The 17,540-nt window shown below is 40.3% G+C and overlaps 1 protein-coding gene across 9 annotated transcripts in view; it reads right to left on the bottom strand.

The window, feature by feature from the left end:
- The window catches only part of rnf31 (ring finger protein 31), a 38,460-nt gene extending 21,202 nt beyond the window's left edge, over positions 1-17,258 (bottom strand). Inside the window, exons 1-14 of one of the 9 annotated variants that reach the window (XM_069511586.1) lie at positions 17,062-17,255; positions 16,195-16,393; positions 10,647-10,673; positions 9,464-9,610; positions 7,514-7,669; positions 7,196-7,252; positions 5,917-6,115; positions 5,657-5,843; positions 5,356-5,489; positions 4,803-4,975; positions 1,917-2,150; positions 1,647-1,823; positions 1,003-1,170; positions 711-896 (exon numbers count right to left, since the gene is read on the bottom strand). In XM_069511586.1, coding sequence (XP_069367687.1) covers positions 711-896; positions 1,003-1,170; positions 1,647-1,823; positions 1,917-2,150; positions 4,803-4,975; positions 5,356-5,489; positions 5,657-5,843; positions 5,917-6,115; positions 7,196-7,252; positions 7,514-7,669; positions 9,464-9,610; positions 10,647-10,673; positions 16,195-16,392 — 2,043 coding nt within the window. In that variant the 5' untranslated portion in view covers position 16,393; positions 17,062-17,255. Of the gene's footprint in view, positions 1-710; positions 897-1,002; positions 1,171-1,646; positions 2,151-4,802; positions 4,976-5,355; positions 5,490-5,656; positions 5,844-5,916; positions 6,116-7,195; positions 7,253-7,513; positions 7,670-9,463; positions 9,611-10,646; positions 10,674-16,099; positions 16,394-17,061 lie in introns of those variants that run through there. The other 8 variants (XM_069511588.1, XM_069511582.1, XM_069511583.1 and 5 more) reach the window with 8 other exon arrangements.
- Positions 17,259-17,540: the final 282 nt, after the last annotated feature.

The following is a 17,540-nucleotide window of genomic DNA, read 5'->3' as shown; positions in this document are numbered from 1 at the left end:
AGTGATCTTGACCTTTTATCTTTGACCACCAAAACCATATGAGTTAATCTATCACTCCAAGTGAATGTTTGTAATACATTTGAAGAGATTTCCTTCAGGATATTTAAAAGACCAGAAAAGTGTTTTAATTATTTCAGGAGACTCTAATGCTGTGGTGCCTCCGGGCCCTTCACCATGTCGTGGGCCTTGTGAGCCAAGTGTGTTGCATGCAGGGTATAAAAGACCATAACTGCTGTTTCCTCTGTTCTTTGTTAGGTCTCACAGTTGGAGACTCTGCAATTTCTAGTGACTGTGATGCTGATCTGTCAGGATGCTCTCAGTGGTGCCTCTGTAAAATGTGGAGCATGCCCACTGGAGCATTAAGCAAATCGGAGAGGTTTGAGAGTTATGGTGAGGCAGGACTTAATGTTCTGCAGGACCAACCTCTCAGAGCACTTCATGATGACTGGTGAGTGCTGTGGGCACAATTCAAACAAAAACAGGAGGTTTCTTAGGCAGGGACTTGATGGTGGTTGATTTGAAGCTAGGGCCTATGACTGCATGGGTCATGGAGATACTGCTGATGACTGCAGAGTTGAACCTGACATTACTGCCAAAAATGTGGTGGAAAGCTTTGGATCTGTGGAGATATCGGTTTTTACCTTGACACTGAGTGACTGAAGAAAGTCTATGAATGTCTAAATTTTTATGGCTGAAGACCAGACTCTCACCTGTTTGTCAGGATGATGGATGTCTACGGGAGGTTCAGCTTTCTCACTCCAAATACGGTTGTGGAAGGGCTCCAGCAGGGGTCTCTGCAGCAGGGCCAGGGCCCCTCTTACCTCACCACCACTCTGTTTCAAAACCTCATGGCAGCGAGCCTCGTCTCTGAAGCCCAGGGCACACAGCTCCTTTATCTGAGGGAGTACGGTAAAGAAAAGTGACGATGCCATTACTTGACAGAGAGAAGACTGACAGAATAGTCAGTTGTTTGTCTCCAAACCTTTTTGGAGATAATATCACCTTGGCAAGTCTGTCTCTCAGAGCTTGTCTGGCTGCTCTCTCCGAGTCTCCGCCTGCTGTCAGCCAGGCTTGCTTAGCCTCTGCTCTGGACAGCTGGATCCCGACTTCTGTCTCTGCAGGGTACTCCTCTCTCCCAGCATCCTCAGCAGGAGCTTCACTTGACCTGCTCTGTGTTAGAGGACAGTTAATCATTATTCAAAATCCCAGCTCACAGTCACTTTCTGAGGAACATAAATGTGTGAGAGAAACATTTTCCTGCAGAGCCGGAGATCCCCAACCGTTCCGGATATATGCACGCGCGGGCCATGGATCCCCTTTTCAATCTATCTATATATATATAATATACATATATCTTTTTTTAAGGAAAAATACACACTTCACTATTATGCCACCAGTGTATTAATTAGTCTATCATAGATGCTGAAATTAAGTTTCAGCCTTGATGATGTTGATGCGAATACTAGACGTTCAGTTTCCTTCTCAGAGTGGGTCTGGAACTCCTGCATGCGGTGGCTAAAATGTTGGCTCTGGCTTGCGCATACATAGGTCTAACACAGTGGCTCGTGCATGTGTAGATCTAAAATGGTGGGGGCAAGGGGCTCTCCAGCTCTGCAGGTCGATATTGCTGAGAGAAGCATACTGACTGTGTGCTGTGTTGTGGTCTTGTCAGACTGAGGGGATGCCGCTACCAACATCCTGATCTGGTCTAACAGCGGAGGAAGCTCTGACTTTAACCACTTGTAGGGCAAGATGCTGCTGTCTCCTGCCACCCGCATGCTTGTGTATACCTCTTCTGGACTCATTCCTTTCTTCTCCCCATCCTGATGCACACAAAATGGACAGATACAAATAAAACTGACACCAACTGAAGTTTCGATCACAGGATAGTGAATAAGGTGATGGAGGTGACTTTCTCTTATCAGTTGAATCAACTTGAGCCCCTCCTCCTTCATCAGCCTCTGTCTCCAGGAGTCCATGTCTTCAGGGGCAGGCTCTTTGTGTTTGATTGGTAGGGCGGGGACCCGTCTGACAGGAGAGGGAGGGCGGAGCTTCACAGGCAGGGGTGCAGGCTCTGGCCGAGCCAGGTCACACATGTCACACACTGTAGCAGGAGTATAGTTCAGATATGTGCAGAACTGACACACCCACTGGAGAGAGAGAGAGAGAGAGAGAGGGAGAGAGAGAAGCAGAGAGAGAAAGTTATAGATTTCAGGAAGAATCCCAATTAATGTCAGGCTGTGGAAGTTGGACAGCAGTACAAATATCTTGGGACTCTTTGAGCATCACGTGGATGTGTGTAGGAAAACTTATCAGTGCATATTTTTTTATCAAAATCCCTTTTATGACAATGTTTTTTGTTGTTTTATTGAATCTGTTCTTTCCTTTTCTTTTATTCGTTGGTACTGACCTTAAAAAATAAGAACCAACTACAAGCCATTGTCAGAGTGTGCAGCAAAAAAGCAAGCATGAACCTGCACAAGGTCAGCTGCCTCATTTCTAACCGTTGCATATACGCACAAAGCTGGGTCTGAAAGATGCGTACGCCACTTCTCACGCAAACATTGGGATCTATAAAAACAAACTTGACAGGTAACTATGACCCATGTGAATGAACATTTTGGAGACGGAGAGTTGGTGAACTGAAGCAGACTATTGATGCACTTTATGATTAACATTAAAACCAACAGAGTTATTTGTGCTCGATTTTCAATTGAAAAAGATATAAAACAACTGACGTTCAGATGCCTTTGATTAGCAGAGTTGCGGAGCCGAGTCATTAATAGTTCTTAATATCTTCTAACACTGCACATGTATCATCAAGTACGACTTTAGTTTTCATATGGTGTGTGTGTGTAAAATCGCTGCATTAGACGTGACTGTGCCATCAGAAGGATTCCAGATAAAATGTACAGGTGGCATTACACAATCTGAGCAGCTTTTGTGCCCATAACAGAAGAGTGGGATAATGAGAGAGCATCAATAAAAGCATTGCAGGACTGTGGAGGGAGTAATATGGTGGGCAGAGGTGATATAGGAGTGTAACAGGGTATTATGTCAGATTATGTTAAAACAAATACAAATACACATTAAAACTAGGGGGGCACTCTGAGATTGAATTGTTAAAGTGAAAATAATCCTGGATTCCTACTTGATTAACGGGGCAGCCCTTAATTGAATCTGAAAGTTAATGGGTTGTTCCTTGGCCCATACCCCAACCTTCCATCAAGTTTCAAGAAAATGAGTTTGATTTTTCTTTTTTGTGTAATCCTGACAAACAAATAGCAATGAAAGACAAATAGCAAAAAAAAAACATAACCTCCCTTCTGATGACAAATTATACTAGATAAGGACTAGATTAGATTAGACTAGGAATCTGTGCTTTGACAATATTTTATATATCCAGGTTAGAGGACGAACTATTAGAAACAATGATATATACATATATAGAGAATATATGAAATGAAATGTATTTTTTTCTCTAAATGTATATTATATATTCAATTCATTTCAAGCTATTATTAATATAATACATAGATAAATACAATTGAATAAATTAAATCTTTTAATTATTTTGACATTATTGTAAAAATTGTTAACACCATGCAAGCTATTTTCAGCTCAATTACTTAAAATTGCTTGTTTTCTCCAGCGATTGAGGTTATGCTTAAACTCCCTGGCTCATGATATCTCTACTTAACAGGAGCTCCCATACAACGAGCATCATATGCTGTGGTAGAGCTCAGGGTTGGTGTTGTGTTATAGCTGGTGGCTGATCTACACACCAGAGAAGGCACATTTTTAGCATGCGGCTTATCATATAATATTGTAATGAACTCTGAACTTGTGAAGTTGTTTTTACTCTTTTATGCCATTGTTATAAATCAATACTACCGCTTGGGGCAGGAAGCGTAGTGTTATATGTGATATTGCTATCCTAGTGCACTCTTGTTTAAATACACACAGGTACCATTCATCATGCAAAGGCAGGTCATCAACACAATTTTCTGAAATAAGAAGTTCGCTGAATCTGACTGGCGTCTGGATGATCATTCTGCTCTGGCAATGTAAGATAGATGCTGTCTGCTCTAATGGTTAATAGACTGTTCCATATGATGCTTTTCTAGTCTTTCCGTCCACTTGAAGTACTTTACATTACAAGTTTCCTCCATTCATTTATCTATCTATCACATAGTGGGAAAAAGCTTTGTTTTCTTAAAACAATCACAATTGTCTCCATGGCAGTAAGACCAGGATGCAGCGACGGAGAACCTCATAATCGTGTCGAGGGGGACTTGTTTAGGTGGAACATTTGCACAAGGAGAGATGACCACTGTCATTGAAATGGCTCATTCTCAGCAAAGCAAACACCACAGGCACAATAAAATATGTATACTGGCTGTTAGAGTGCAAAACCATGACATTTTCAGTATGTAGATTTTCACCTTGGGGATCATTAAAAGTTATAACAGACTGTAAGAGGAGGGGAAGAGACTGCCCAAAAAAGACAGTGAAGGTCCCGGAGTCACACCAGGAGCAGAAGAAAATGTTCAAGTTCATAAACTATTATAACTCCTCCTGAAGGGGACATGAATGTGTGAATAGTTGTTGAGACATTTCAGCATTATCTGGTCTGACGAAACAGGTGTAAACAGTAGGCATGAGCCTGCCATTGGCCACATATTTCACAATGCACTCTCCTCCCCTTCTTCTATCTATGTGAACATTCCTGGAACCGAGGCAATGATAATGGCAACAAGCTCGATAAGCATCACACACACATACACACACACCTAACTGACCTGGCTGTCGGGGTCACCAGGCATGCCCAACACTGGTGCTGGCGGTCTTGGGGGGTTGATAGGTGGGTGTGATGGGGTCATTGGAGGTCGTGTGGCCAAACGAGGTCTTTCACACACCTCACACAGAATACTGCTGGCTGCATTCACCATTGTACAGCTCTTACACTGCCACTCTGAGAAGGAGACATTGCATACAAAACACACACACACACATTGTTAATGAAACTCAACAAAGTTGGAAACATGACGGCCTTCATAGAGAGGACCCCTTGGTTGTAAATATAAAGTGTTTTGAAATACAGGGCCTGTTCTAGGGTAAAGAAAACAACAATTCATACAATTTAGATGATTACACACCCTTTCAATACATCTTACACACTGAACCTTTTAATGTAAAGATTTAGGTGAAAATAATTTTTAGCAGAAATTGAATATAAAATAATCCTCATGATGTTTTCACTGGTGTGTTTCATCAAAATTGTATGAATTGTTGTTTTCTTTACCCTAGAAAAAAGTCGAATGAAAGAGGTGGGATTACTGCAGCAACACTGACTGGTGATTGTGGTAGACTGAGATTCCTCTGCTTTAGAGCTGATGGATTCCAAACGAGGGTGCTCACAGTCCAAACACAGCACGTCCTGGACAGAGTTGACTCTAGCACAGTGAAGGCAACACCACGTGGAAGAACTGACACAGGGGAAGAGAGAGTGACTATTGTCATTTGTTTACCAGCCATATAAAACAGTGATAGACGGTAATTCACTAGCATTCATTCTGTGTTAAAATAGACATTGGTGACCCGCCCTCATCTTAGCTCATCCCCAGTTTGTATTGCCAGGACAATTGATACAGACCTGTGATTGCTTCTGTTTTTGGATGATGATGTGACAGCTGTTCGACGGTGGTGGGCTCTCTCAGGGTAGGAGTGGTATAGTCTGTCACATTCTGAGCAGAGACCCTGGAGGCAGGTGAGGCAGTGGGCAGAGATTCTGAATATTCCACAGATAGTGCAGTTCTCTGAAACAGAGTTAACAATACACTCTACCAAATTGTCACATCATTATTTTACATTATTTACATGACGACCCAGCATGGTAACAGCTTCTCTCCTCACCTGGGTGTTTGTTTGAGGAGGTGGAAAAGACTTGAATAGACCTGAGACTTTGGTGGTTGGAAGACAAGGAGGGGCCCCGGCTGCTCTCCCTGAGGGAGTGGTGGTGGACGGGGAAAGCTAAAGACTTTGTCTGACTATCAGAGTGGCATGATGTGGCAGAGGAGTGATAGACAACAGCATCAGTATTAAGGCCCACATCCTAAGAAAAGAGAGGAGAGGTCATCATAAACTTCAAAATAAAAGACTGTTTATTCAGTGCTATGTTATACCACCGCAAAACATTTGGTGGCAGCTAGGTGGTAGAACATGTTGGCCACTAACCAGCAGTTTGGTGGATTGATACCCGGCTCCTCTTGGATGAATACCAGTGTCCTTGGGTAAGATGCTGAACCTTAAATTGCCTGCCAGTGTATGTATTATGTGTGGTAGAAAAGTGCTGCATATAACAGCACTGTATGAAACAGTGTGTGAATAGGTGAATACGACTTGTACTGTAAAGCACTTTGACCGGTCATTTAAACTGGAATAATGCAACATAAATACAAGTACAATCCCTTTACCATTCATCAGATAAAGCTGTCCTCAACAGCATGATAATAAAGGGAATATAGTTATCCCAGACTGATCCCAGATTTAAGACCATTTTCAAAAACAAAGGTTTATGTGTTTATATAATCTATCTGATAGCAGTTTATTGAAGTTTTTATAGCTAACAAAAAGGGCCATTGAGTACGAAGTAATTGTCCTCATAGAGGACTCTATTTTTTACCAAACTAGGTCATCCCATATAAAGAAGGATATGTCTCATTTTTCTATTTAGCAAAAATAAATTTTACTTTAAGATCCAGTGTGTAAGATTTAGGTGAAAGGGATCTATTGTCGGAAATTTAATGTAGAATAATTCTAATGATGTTTTCACTAGTTCGTTTCATCTAAATTGTATGAATTGTAGTTTTCTTTACCCCAGAAAAGGCTCTTCATATTCAATTACTTTATATTTACATTGAGGGGGTCCTCTTTACGGAGGCAGCCATGTTTTTTACATAAGTCCAGACTGGACAAACTAAACACCTTTTGAGTTTTCATGACAACTGAAGCTACCACAGGTTCTTTTTCATATTTGGAAGGAGCAAACATTGTCCTGGTTAGTACGTCCACTGTGACAGAAGGAAGTCAGGCAGTTCTGAACCCAGGGAATCTGAAAACCTTTGGTGTAAATGGTATGGTATAAATGTAACATGACGAAATGAAGGTATAGTGGTGGTATGATGGACTCTACCTTGTGTCTCAGTGTAGGAATGATTCTCTCGTAGAACTCAGGGTGGGGGTGAGCCTCCTGGGATGAAACCAAATAACAGGATATCATCTGTGCTTTTATTAATACTGTATGTGCATACACATGCACCACAGAAGAAAACACACCTCACTAACCACAAACACTTCTGTTCTCCTGCAATGATTACAACAATGTTCAATTTCACAATCACACTGACTCCAGTATTACTGACTGAGTGATAGGGTTTGCACCTGTCTGATAATATCAAGGCTCCAAACTACTTTATGCCTCATACACGCACGCACACACACATGCACACACCTTGATAAGCATTTCTAGTTCCGTCCTCAGGCTCATCACTTCAAGTGTTACTGCAGCGACTCGGCCCACATCAGGATCAGTGACATCATCAGGGAAGCTGAGTCCATCTGCCTGCTGATTGGAGTAACCATAGAGACAGAGCACTGCACGTCCTCCCTGGGAGAGGAAAGAACAAACAGCATATAATGTCGACAAGAGCTTTTTTTGTTTAATTTTCCAAAGAGTTAAGTATGAAAAGAGACTTTGTGTTACTATTGAAGTCTACTTTGGGGTAGACTCAGAAACAGTGTCCTTGTTTCACAGAAGAGTGTTCATGAGCAAAAATGGTCCATGTGTAACAAAAAATATGTAAAAAGCAAAAGAAACAAAATAAGGCTATTTAAATTGACATTACATGCACATGGCGCAAATGTACTTTCCCCTTGAAAGTAACTGTTTAAGCTTCTTTTGTTTAAATGAGACCTTCTCAGGCTCTTTTCAGGCTCTGTGTGAGCACAGGAAAGCATTCCTTAGGATCAAGAAGGGTAAGAGGGACAGGCCTGAGAAAACCTGCAGACAGATGAGAAGCTTTTACTTCTGATCATCATCAAAACAACAAATAAAGTTTTTAATATGATATGAGAGAAAACACTGAGATCTGCAGGTAGAGCTGATAATGACATGCAAAAGTGACCTTCAAGTGAATGTGAATGATGGCATAACAAGACAGAAAAAGATCCTTAAAATACTAGGCCAAAGAAGATGATCTTAATTAAAGTTTGTTTTATCATTTATATTTATGAGAAATATTGAGCTGTGTAAAGATAATTGCTTGAATAAAATACATTAGAGGCTTTAGGAACTATTTATCCTCATGTTGTTCAGATCTGCATTGATCATAAACACTGTCAGGTTTTATGTCAGGAATTCAAAAATCATTATTGAATTAAAATGAAGCTATATTACTTGTGATGTGTTTATATATAAACTCTTCCTCTGTTAGAAGCTCTGTTTTAAACCAGATTGGACAAGTGAAGAGCTAGAGATAGAAAAACCATTCCACCAATCTATGAAGCATCTGTTGACCATAATTATTTCTCACTTAAGTCCCTCTTCAGGATCCTGTAGATCGATGACTCAAGTGATCAGATTGGTCAAGTGGTTCAGCTGTTGATTGCTTTTGATCCAATGCAGGTTAGCGATTGAGCCTAAGTTACCATGGTGACCCAGGTAAGAAGTGAACCAGCTTCTTAGGACTGAAGTTAAACCTGAAGTTAAATCCCAAATCTTGTTTTATTTCACAGGCCTAAGGACAGTCTCAGGCAGACCTGTACATGTAAACAGGTTATAACTCAAATGACCTATCAGCTGAACAATGACTATTCTGTGCCAAATGAAAATTTCAGTAAGGGCTCTGCTACCTGACTACTCTCATTTCCTGCACACTATGAAAAATATACAGAATCACATAGGTGATCATAATAATCAGTTAAATATGGACTTTACAAGACTTTACATCAATCAATCAAATTTTATTTGTATAGCCCATATTCACAAATCACAATTGTCTCACAAGACTTAACAAGGTGTGACATTCCCTATCTTTAACCCTCAACAACAGTAAGGAAAAAAAAAAACTATACAGAAGTGCAACAGATGCCACGTGTAGCTGAAAACATTGATTAGAAGAAACAGTTTTTAACATAATGGAAAGATGTGTAAATGTTTAAGGTATTTGTACAAATGAAAATGTCTGATAGAGATGAAGGAAGCAGCAGTGACAATTGAAATGGAGGGGTTATTGTCAGTAATGGTAGAATGTGAGCAGGAATATTGTATATAAAGCAGTCTTGTGGTAACCATAGTCCATGATCAGCCGTCACCACGATCGACAAGACGATTTGAAATGATTTACTCATGAGATTTATTTATTATTATCATCATTACTATACTGTAATATCTTTTTGTTACCTGAATAGCATCAACTGTGGCTCTGAACACTGGATTGTTGTGTTTCACAGTCCTCCAGTATTTTGGCCTGTTGGGATTTGTCAAGTTGCAGCCATACTTTTCCAGGATGTTCAGGGCTGTAGACAAGCGCTGGAGAGATGCAAGGGTCTGAAGAAGCACGGAGAACAGTATATGTAGCCACAAGTTTAATCTTTTTTTAAATTTCAAGTTAAATCTGAAAAACACAACACACCACAGCTGTTTGGCTCTGTGCAGCTAATTCCTCCACAGGACATGGGATTCTGAATTAAACCAGATCTATCCAAACACAGTTCAAATTCAAATCTAAAACAATGCCTTTTCTGTTTTATTGAATCTATTCTTCTATATTTTAAATTCTCAGAAAATAAGCAGTTTCGCAAAATATCAAATAATTCCTTTAAATGTAACACAATATTTAAAGAGTGTTAAATGTGGATAGTGTCATAATCTTATATCATCATATCTAATCTCACTTCATAAAATGGCAGTAACCAGTCTCGCATCTCCTTCAGGAGGTCAGTCTAAATTTGCTTTCAATTGTGTCTGGTTAGGAACACGTTTTAGTATTAAAGGAGCAGCGTGTAGCATCAAGGGGTGAAGTTTATATTAAAACCATTTGAATACCCCTACCTTCTCCCATACAGTGGCCTTCCTTCATCAAAATATAAACAAATGCATCCAGCAGTCTTCTCTCAATGAGGTGTCTGTAGATTCATATATATAGTATTATTTGATTTAGTATGTTGACTGTGTAAATTCTTCTTTCCTATCATGCCTGTTAATAATATTATAACAATAATTATGTTTTTCTCGTTTTTGTTGATCTGAAGAAATCACTCATGTAAGGTAAACCACCCCAAACATCTTCATCTAGCTATTTACAAATAGATTGGGAAAGAATGTTGGCCGAGACACAATTTGTTCCATTGACGTTGTATTATTATTTTTTATGTATTTTTTTTGTGTGTAATGTCTTGTTTGTTGTATGTCTTATATTTTCTTAAATAAAGAATGTTCAAAAAAAAGAAAAGAAAAGTTGTTGCCACATTGTGGTAGTGCTTTCTTACTTATGTTAGGTAGCTGTTTGAATGCTAGCAAAACAGTTATTTCATTGCACTCATTTAGTCGGATAACAGTGAGACGCCATTAGCAGGATACATACGTTTTCTCTGTTTGCAGACTGAAGCAGCTGAGAGTAGCACATAGTTGAAGAGAGAGAATAAGAAAAAGGGAGCAGAAGAGGACAGAGAGGCAGGCAGGGGCAGAGGGTGAGGCAAGGGGAGAGTATGACGATGATGATGATCAACAAGACCAATACGGCGCAAAGTTGTGTGTACATCACAGCTCTGTGTTTACATCTTACTGAGTAATATAAAAGCAACACTAGCAGTGTAGTGCACGTGAGACATTGCCTGAAATGGTGCGTTCGCTCAAATTTTTTTGCAATGGCAACTGGGGTGGCTGTGGCTGAGGGGTAGAGCGGTCGTCCTCCAACCAAGGTCAGAAGTTCAATTCCCAGTCTTCCCATCTGCATGCCAAAGTGTCCTTGGGCAAGATGCTGAACCCCGAATTGCCCCATAGAACAACAACAATAAAAGTGCTACTGTAGATGCACTGTATGTATGAATGTGTGTGTAAATGGGTGAATGGCAAACTGTAGTGTAAAGCACTTTGAGTGGTCTTCAAGACTAGAAAAGCGCTATATAAATACAACCATTTACCATCTAACTGGGGAGTATTCGCCTCTTCTCCGGAAGAGAGGAGGACAATTGGCTGAAGCGACCACACTTGGTACATTCTACCCAGAAGAGCCCGCCCAGAAGAGCATACAGCTCGTGGACTTTCACTGACTCCAGCTGTGTCTGGATGACAGACCAGTGATTGGTTTTATCACCCTCTTACTCGGGTCCGGGCCAGGACTCCAGTGAATTTTACATTGAGTCACGCAAATTTGATGTTCAAATATTTCATCTCGCTCGTGGTGTGTGGTGTGGGTAAATAATTTTACAGCCTACAACCCCTGGTCACTGCCATTATCAAATAGTCAACATAAGACTATGCTATTAAGGCCTTATCTGCATTTTGCCGTAATGTATGTCTTCAGAGACTAGTTGAAGAGATGAGTCTGGGGGAGCACAGGGAGTTCACCACCCAACGCCTGGAGAAGCAGCCGGAGTTACTTTTGGATGTCTTAATGATGGGTCAGTGCAGGCATGGTGACCCACCTTTTGCTGCCCGGGGTACCATGGTGTACAGACCTACACAAGAGTAAATGCTGTGGCCAGAATCTTGAAAACTATGTCTACCACCACACTTCTCCCTGTAAGTTTTTTACATATTCACAGGCAGTATAGGTATTCAGTCACATTAGAGAGCCTAGGGATAACAAAAGGCAATACTGTTATGTAGCATATCAGCATTTTACCTTTTGGCAAAATGGCTCTTTAGGCCAGGGAAACTGTCCTGTCCTCTGCAGCTGCTGTGTTTGGAGGTTCTCTAATTCAAAAGGACAGTACACAGGTTTAATTTTTGGTCTCTTGGTTTCCTTCCAGGCCCTCGGGAATCTTCAGTACCACAAATATTCACCAATATTATTGTATTGGTTATTATTATAAAAATTATTAATTATTAGTAGTAGTAGTATAGTAGTAGTTGTATGTAAATTCTATTAATGTAATTGTGTTTCTATTGCTATTTTTACACATTAGATTTGCAATTGTTTTATTGTATTATTTATATTTGTAGTGTTTACACTGGAATGAAAGGTAGGTAAACAAGACTCTACATAACAGTAGCAGAGGAAAAAGTAACCGATAGCCCAGCTTAGAATTGTCATTCCTCTCTTTGGCATCTTTTTAAGAGAGTCAGTAAATTCTGTAATGAAAGACATAATCAGAAAACCTAGAGAATAAAGAGAATGCTAAATAGTAAAAAGAATTCATTAAGAAATACTAGGCTGTTCAAGAGGTCATTGAAATCATTCTCCTCCATGTCCTTCACTGCAATGCTCATGCCATGTGAGCTGCGGAAATAAACTTAACATTAGAACACTTTGGCTTTTACATTTTTTTGCACAGATATGACAATATTATGGCCAACTTAAAGAGAAACTGCATACTTTTTTATTTTAAAAAATTACATATTCTTTGGGGAGAACTGTCCACATTATAAATATGCACCTAAGCCCTCCACAAACCCAGGGAAAGCAATAACATGTATACTAAACACAACACATGTAATGCTAAGAAGTCATTACAGTCTCAAGATCATATCTTTTGTGTTTTCTTTCTTTTCTCCAGTTACAGCAGTAATGGCTACTTTCAGTTTCTCCATTTTTTTTTCATTACTCTTTAGAATGGAAACTCACGCACAGGGCACTGGGAGTATAATTTATACACAGGAGCAGCTGATTGCACTGTGTGAACACATGCTGCTGCCAGACATGACATCCCAAAGGAGCTGAGGAGGAAACATGGGGGCTGCAGAGATTGAGTTTAATTGAAGGCGAAGAAGAGGAGACATTAACCCGCTGTACCAGCGATTACCATGGGGAACATACGGTCTATGTGAAATAAGATGGACGAGCTCCCCCCACTGATCAAGACACACTATGCAATGAAAAGAAAGGGGGGAGGTTACACTTTATGTGAGTGAGAAGAGGTGTACTCCCAGACATGATACTTGATATGATATGTTTCTAAAGCCTTGACATTGAACTGGTTCTGCTGAGGGAGTTGACATCCGCCATTGTGATCATTGTTTACTTTCCTCAGTAAGCTGATGCAGAGGTAGATTCTGACATCATTCTCACGAATGGGGATGTTACACTGGTCCAATCATTACCTAACTTTTATCAGCATCTTGATTCTCCAACAAGAGAAAATAATACCAACGAAGCAGTCAATGTCACTGCCTTCCCCTCACTCAGCAGATCTATTCACAAGCTTGTCCTGCTAAGTCCAAAGTATTTCCCTCTTGTCCAGAGCCAGCCTGTGCACACAAGAACTGTGAGTAGGTGGACTCAGGAGACTAATAAGGCTGTGAGTCTACAGAACAAGATTTGCTTTGTGAGCCACATGGAGAGGACATCAACATTATGACAGACTGCACCACAGAGTACATCAAATTCTGTGAAAACAACATTTCAACTCGGACTATTATTCAAATCAATTCTGAATAAGAAGAGGAAGGTCTTCAAGTTGTAGGACACACACAAGCTATGTAGAGTGGAACACTAACTGAAGGATAAACTGATATCCCATTATTGCAAAGAGATTCTTATCATTTCTACACACTTTTCCTATATTCTTAATCGATTTAGTCTTAATCAAACTAATACCTACACTGTGTCAGTTCATAGAAACAAATCACTGTTAGTCTTTTTTACATGGGAATATTATTGTCACTAATATGTGAGAGCTTGACCAGAGTGGCCTTTTAAACTTGGAGGTAGACTCAGAGACAGTATCCTTGTGTCACTAAAGAGTGTCTTTTACACATTGGTGGTCCATTGTTACCTGTGTAACAAAAAATATAGAAAAAGGAAAAGACACAAAATAACAGTTAATTTAACTTAACTCAACAAACAGAATAAAACGAGTTGAATTAACATGAGGGACAAGTGCTCAAGAAGTGTCATGATCACTGGTATCAGTGACCTGCTATGAACGGTTCTGCCCATACCTTGTCTCTCTCTCCAACAGCTCTGGTCTTACAATCAAATCACCTTTAGCCACTGCTATTACAGTGATGTCTACATTGTGATTCCCTCCGATTAGCTCACTAATTTTACAATTAAAAATGTATTTCATGTAACTCTCCCTGTTCACGCTTTTAAAAGCCATCTAATAATGTACCCCACTGTTTGGATCGTTTCATGGTCAAATCTTTGATTGACGTGGTCTGTCATCCTCTGGGCTACATCTAGCCAGAAAACCTTTATTGGCCTCTGGCTTGTTTTACTGTCTAACCCAGCTCACCTAGACTTAGGCATTTTCATTGTCCTTTACGAGATAGCCATGTATCAAGTATACCAGAAAAATGTTTGCTGTGGTGAAATTCTGATAATCTAGTAAAGTGGTGGGAGTGTTTGCGCTGACACTTTGACCTAACAAAAATAAGTTAGCAAACAGTTAAATGCTTCCCTTGCATCCTATAACCAGTTAACCTACACTACATCCAATACTTTACTTAACATTGGAAAACCAATATGAGTGCTGTCTTAGATTGTAGGGATTCAAATAAGTAATAATGCCTTTCAGTTGTATTCAATGAATTGCATTCATTTTAGAATGGCTGATAATAAAGGAAAATGTTATATTGTCAGAATACCTTTAATTTGCTGTTAAAATATATATAGATAACTAACACTTTAAAATAAATGTACCTGCTGATGACTGGACAGAGGCAGTCAGGACTGGGGCACTGACTCTCTCAGATGTGGTTGCTGAGGCTAAAATTGTGCTGTGCTTGCAAGCATGGAGGAAGAATGCTCCCAGTTAACCACGTTTGAAGCTTTATATTACGATGTAATTTTGTCTCAAAGTTGCTTTACTTGACTTGTTATCAGGGTTACTATTAATAAATATTTGTTCTAACTAATATAGGTCACTCTATATGGACAATAACAAATCATAACTAAACACCATATTAAAAATCAAATGTTAGCAAAAAAATGCATGCACAATACGTACATTTGCGCAATTAATCAAAGTTTCTTACAATGACAAAAACTTCTTCCATGTTTCTGTGTGCAGGACATCAGATATTCCGAATTATTGTTCTGACCTGAGGTGGCATTCACATAAATTTTCCCATCCTAAAACTATTTTGTCAATTTATTTCGCCACTGCATTAAAGCTAATGAAAATTCACTCATTATCTACTCAACACTATGCCGATGGGGGGGGGGGGGGGGGGGTGGGTCAAGTGTTTGAGTCCTGTTCAGTGTTTTGTGGACTCACTTCTCCCCCATCTGCATAGTGGTGAGTAGATATGGTAAATGGTTTGTATTTATACAGCACTTCTCTAGTCTTGATGACCACTCAAAGTGCTTTACAGTACAGTTTGCCATTCACCCATTCATACAGTGCATCGATTAGCAGCATCTTGCCCAAGGACACTTCGGCATACAGATGGGGAAGACTGGGGATCGACTGCCAATCTTCCGACAGTTCGACCGCTCTACCCCTCAGCCACAGCCGCCCACAGATAATGAGTTCCTTTTAATTTCTGGGTGAACTATCCCTTTAAATGTGATACTATGGTTGAAACAAACAATTAACAATTATGATTAAATTAAATGCATTATTGCTACTGAAAAGAGGGACCAAGGACATGAGGCTCACCCACTCTGTCACATAATGTTAATGTGATTTAGGTAGTTCTTATCACACTTTCATAAAGGTTATAATTGTTTATGTGCCCTCCGTGTTAGCAGATGGGACATGAACCGAACAAAAAAAATCAAAGTACAAAGATTTTAGGCAGTTCTTATTACACAGTGTGGATGGGTATAGGTGGGTGGGAATTAGATATTGTTATTGTTAGTTTTATTTGCTTTCATTTTTTATTTCATTTTAATTTCTTTGCCAGAGTTATCCAGATGTAACTTACAATAGTGACTGACTTAGCCTTGGTCTCTGTCTGGATGGTTGTTATATCGGAACTTCCAGATGGGGATATTTCATATGCACTTGTTTCCCCCTCACCTCCTTTCTGTTGCTGCCAAAGCTGTTTTCAATGACCATGGACTCTGCAGCGATGTGGCGGTATTTGGAGCAGGGTGGTAAAGGCAGATTTGCCATACCCATGACCCCAGCTCGCACCTCCACCACCCTGCCGCTAGAGTACAGACACACTTCAGTTTGACTCCGCACCTCCTGCAGCTGCTCCGACAGAGATGGCATTCTACCAACACACACACACACACACACACACACACACACACACACACACACACACACATCAGTAATTGCCAGGAATTTGCATGAAACCAGAACACATCATTGATCCTACATTAAGCTTGTGGACAGACCCCTCTGAGCCTGGTAGACAAATTGTACTCCCCTTTTTCCTTATTTTTTATATATTTATTTACTGGGGGGGCTGATATGTTGATAGTTACACCAATGTTTTGAAAGGTAAAATGTCCAGAGTGGAAAGTCACTGCACAACACACATTCCCCATGCTGATGCCAGGCCTGCAGAGCCACCCAGCATCAGGGCTGGAAGCACTGTGAATCAATGTATCACTTTTATCGTGTGCAACTTTACATTTCATAGCAGATTCATACGTCAGATCTCCTTTTGTTGTACAGCTGCAGATGTGCCTGACTTTCCAGGCGAACATTTTAAACCCTGTGACATGATGCTCTGTTCCAGAAACAGTGTAAGTAATGAACAGTAAATGATGCGGATGTTGTGAATTAAGTGCAGTAATCTCTAAAAGGGGGAGTTGAAATGAGCAGAGGCACGTTGAAACGCTCATGATGCAGCTACATACAGCTACTCTGCCTGGGTCTCGGTGCAAAGGTCTGCGGTGCGACCGGAGCTGCTGATGCCGCGGTGGTTCTTACCTCCGCTCTCCAGGGAACAGCGATGCAATCCCGGGGCTGCTCCTCTCGGTGCTCCTTCACATAGTGTGTTAGTGTCCCAGCAGTGATGGGTGCCTCCAAACGAGACACCTCTCGGTACCGTCCGCTGCGTGATCCCGATAGAAAACACACCGCGCCGTCTCCTCAGGCTCCAGCCAACATGGACGCAGCGTCGGTGACGTCACCCGTAGGTTTTTGAATGGACATGTGTTATGACTCATTTGTGTCCAACATTACACAAAGATGTGGCCATTCAAACATTCATTCTTTTATAGCAGAGGAATGACATACATTATGCATATGTAATAACATGTAAATAAACTAGCTACCTAACAAGGTTTAGATATTTGCATATTGTTTCCTGATATCTTCACCTGGATTATCGCTATGGTTTTAAATTTAAGATTGTTTTGGTTCCAGTAAAAAAATATCGTGGCTTCAATCGCAAATTTCAAATCTAA

The sequence above is a fragment of the Paralichthys olivaceus genome, chromosome 16 (genome assembly GCF_024713975.1).
Source record: "Paralichthys olivaceus isolate ysfri-2021 chromosome 16, ASM2471397v2, whole genome shotgun sequence".
Classification (NCBI taxonomy): Eukaryota; Metazoa; Chordata; class Actinopteri; order Pleuronectiformes; family Paralichthyidae; genus Paralichthys; species Paralichthys olivaceus.
The sequence above is the reverse complement of the archived record's forward strand: the minus strand, read 5'-3'. Positions and strand labels throughout refer to the sequence as shown.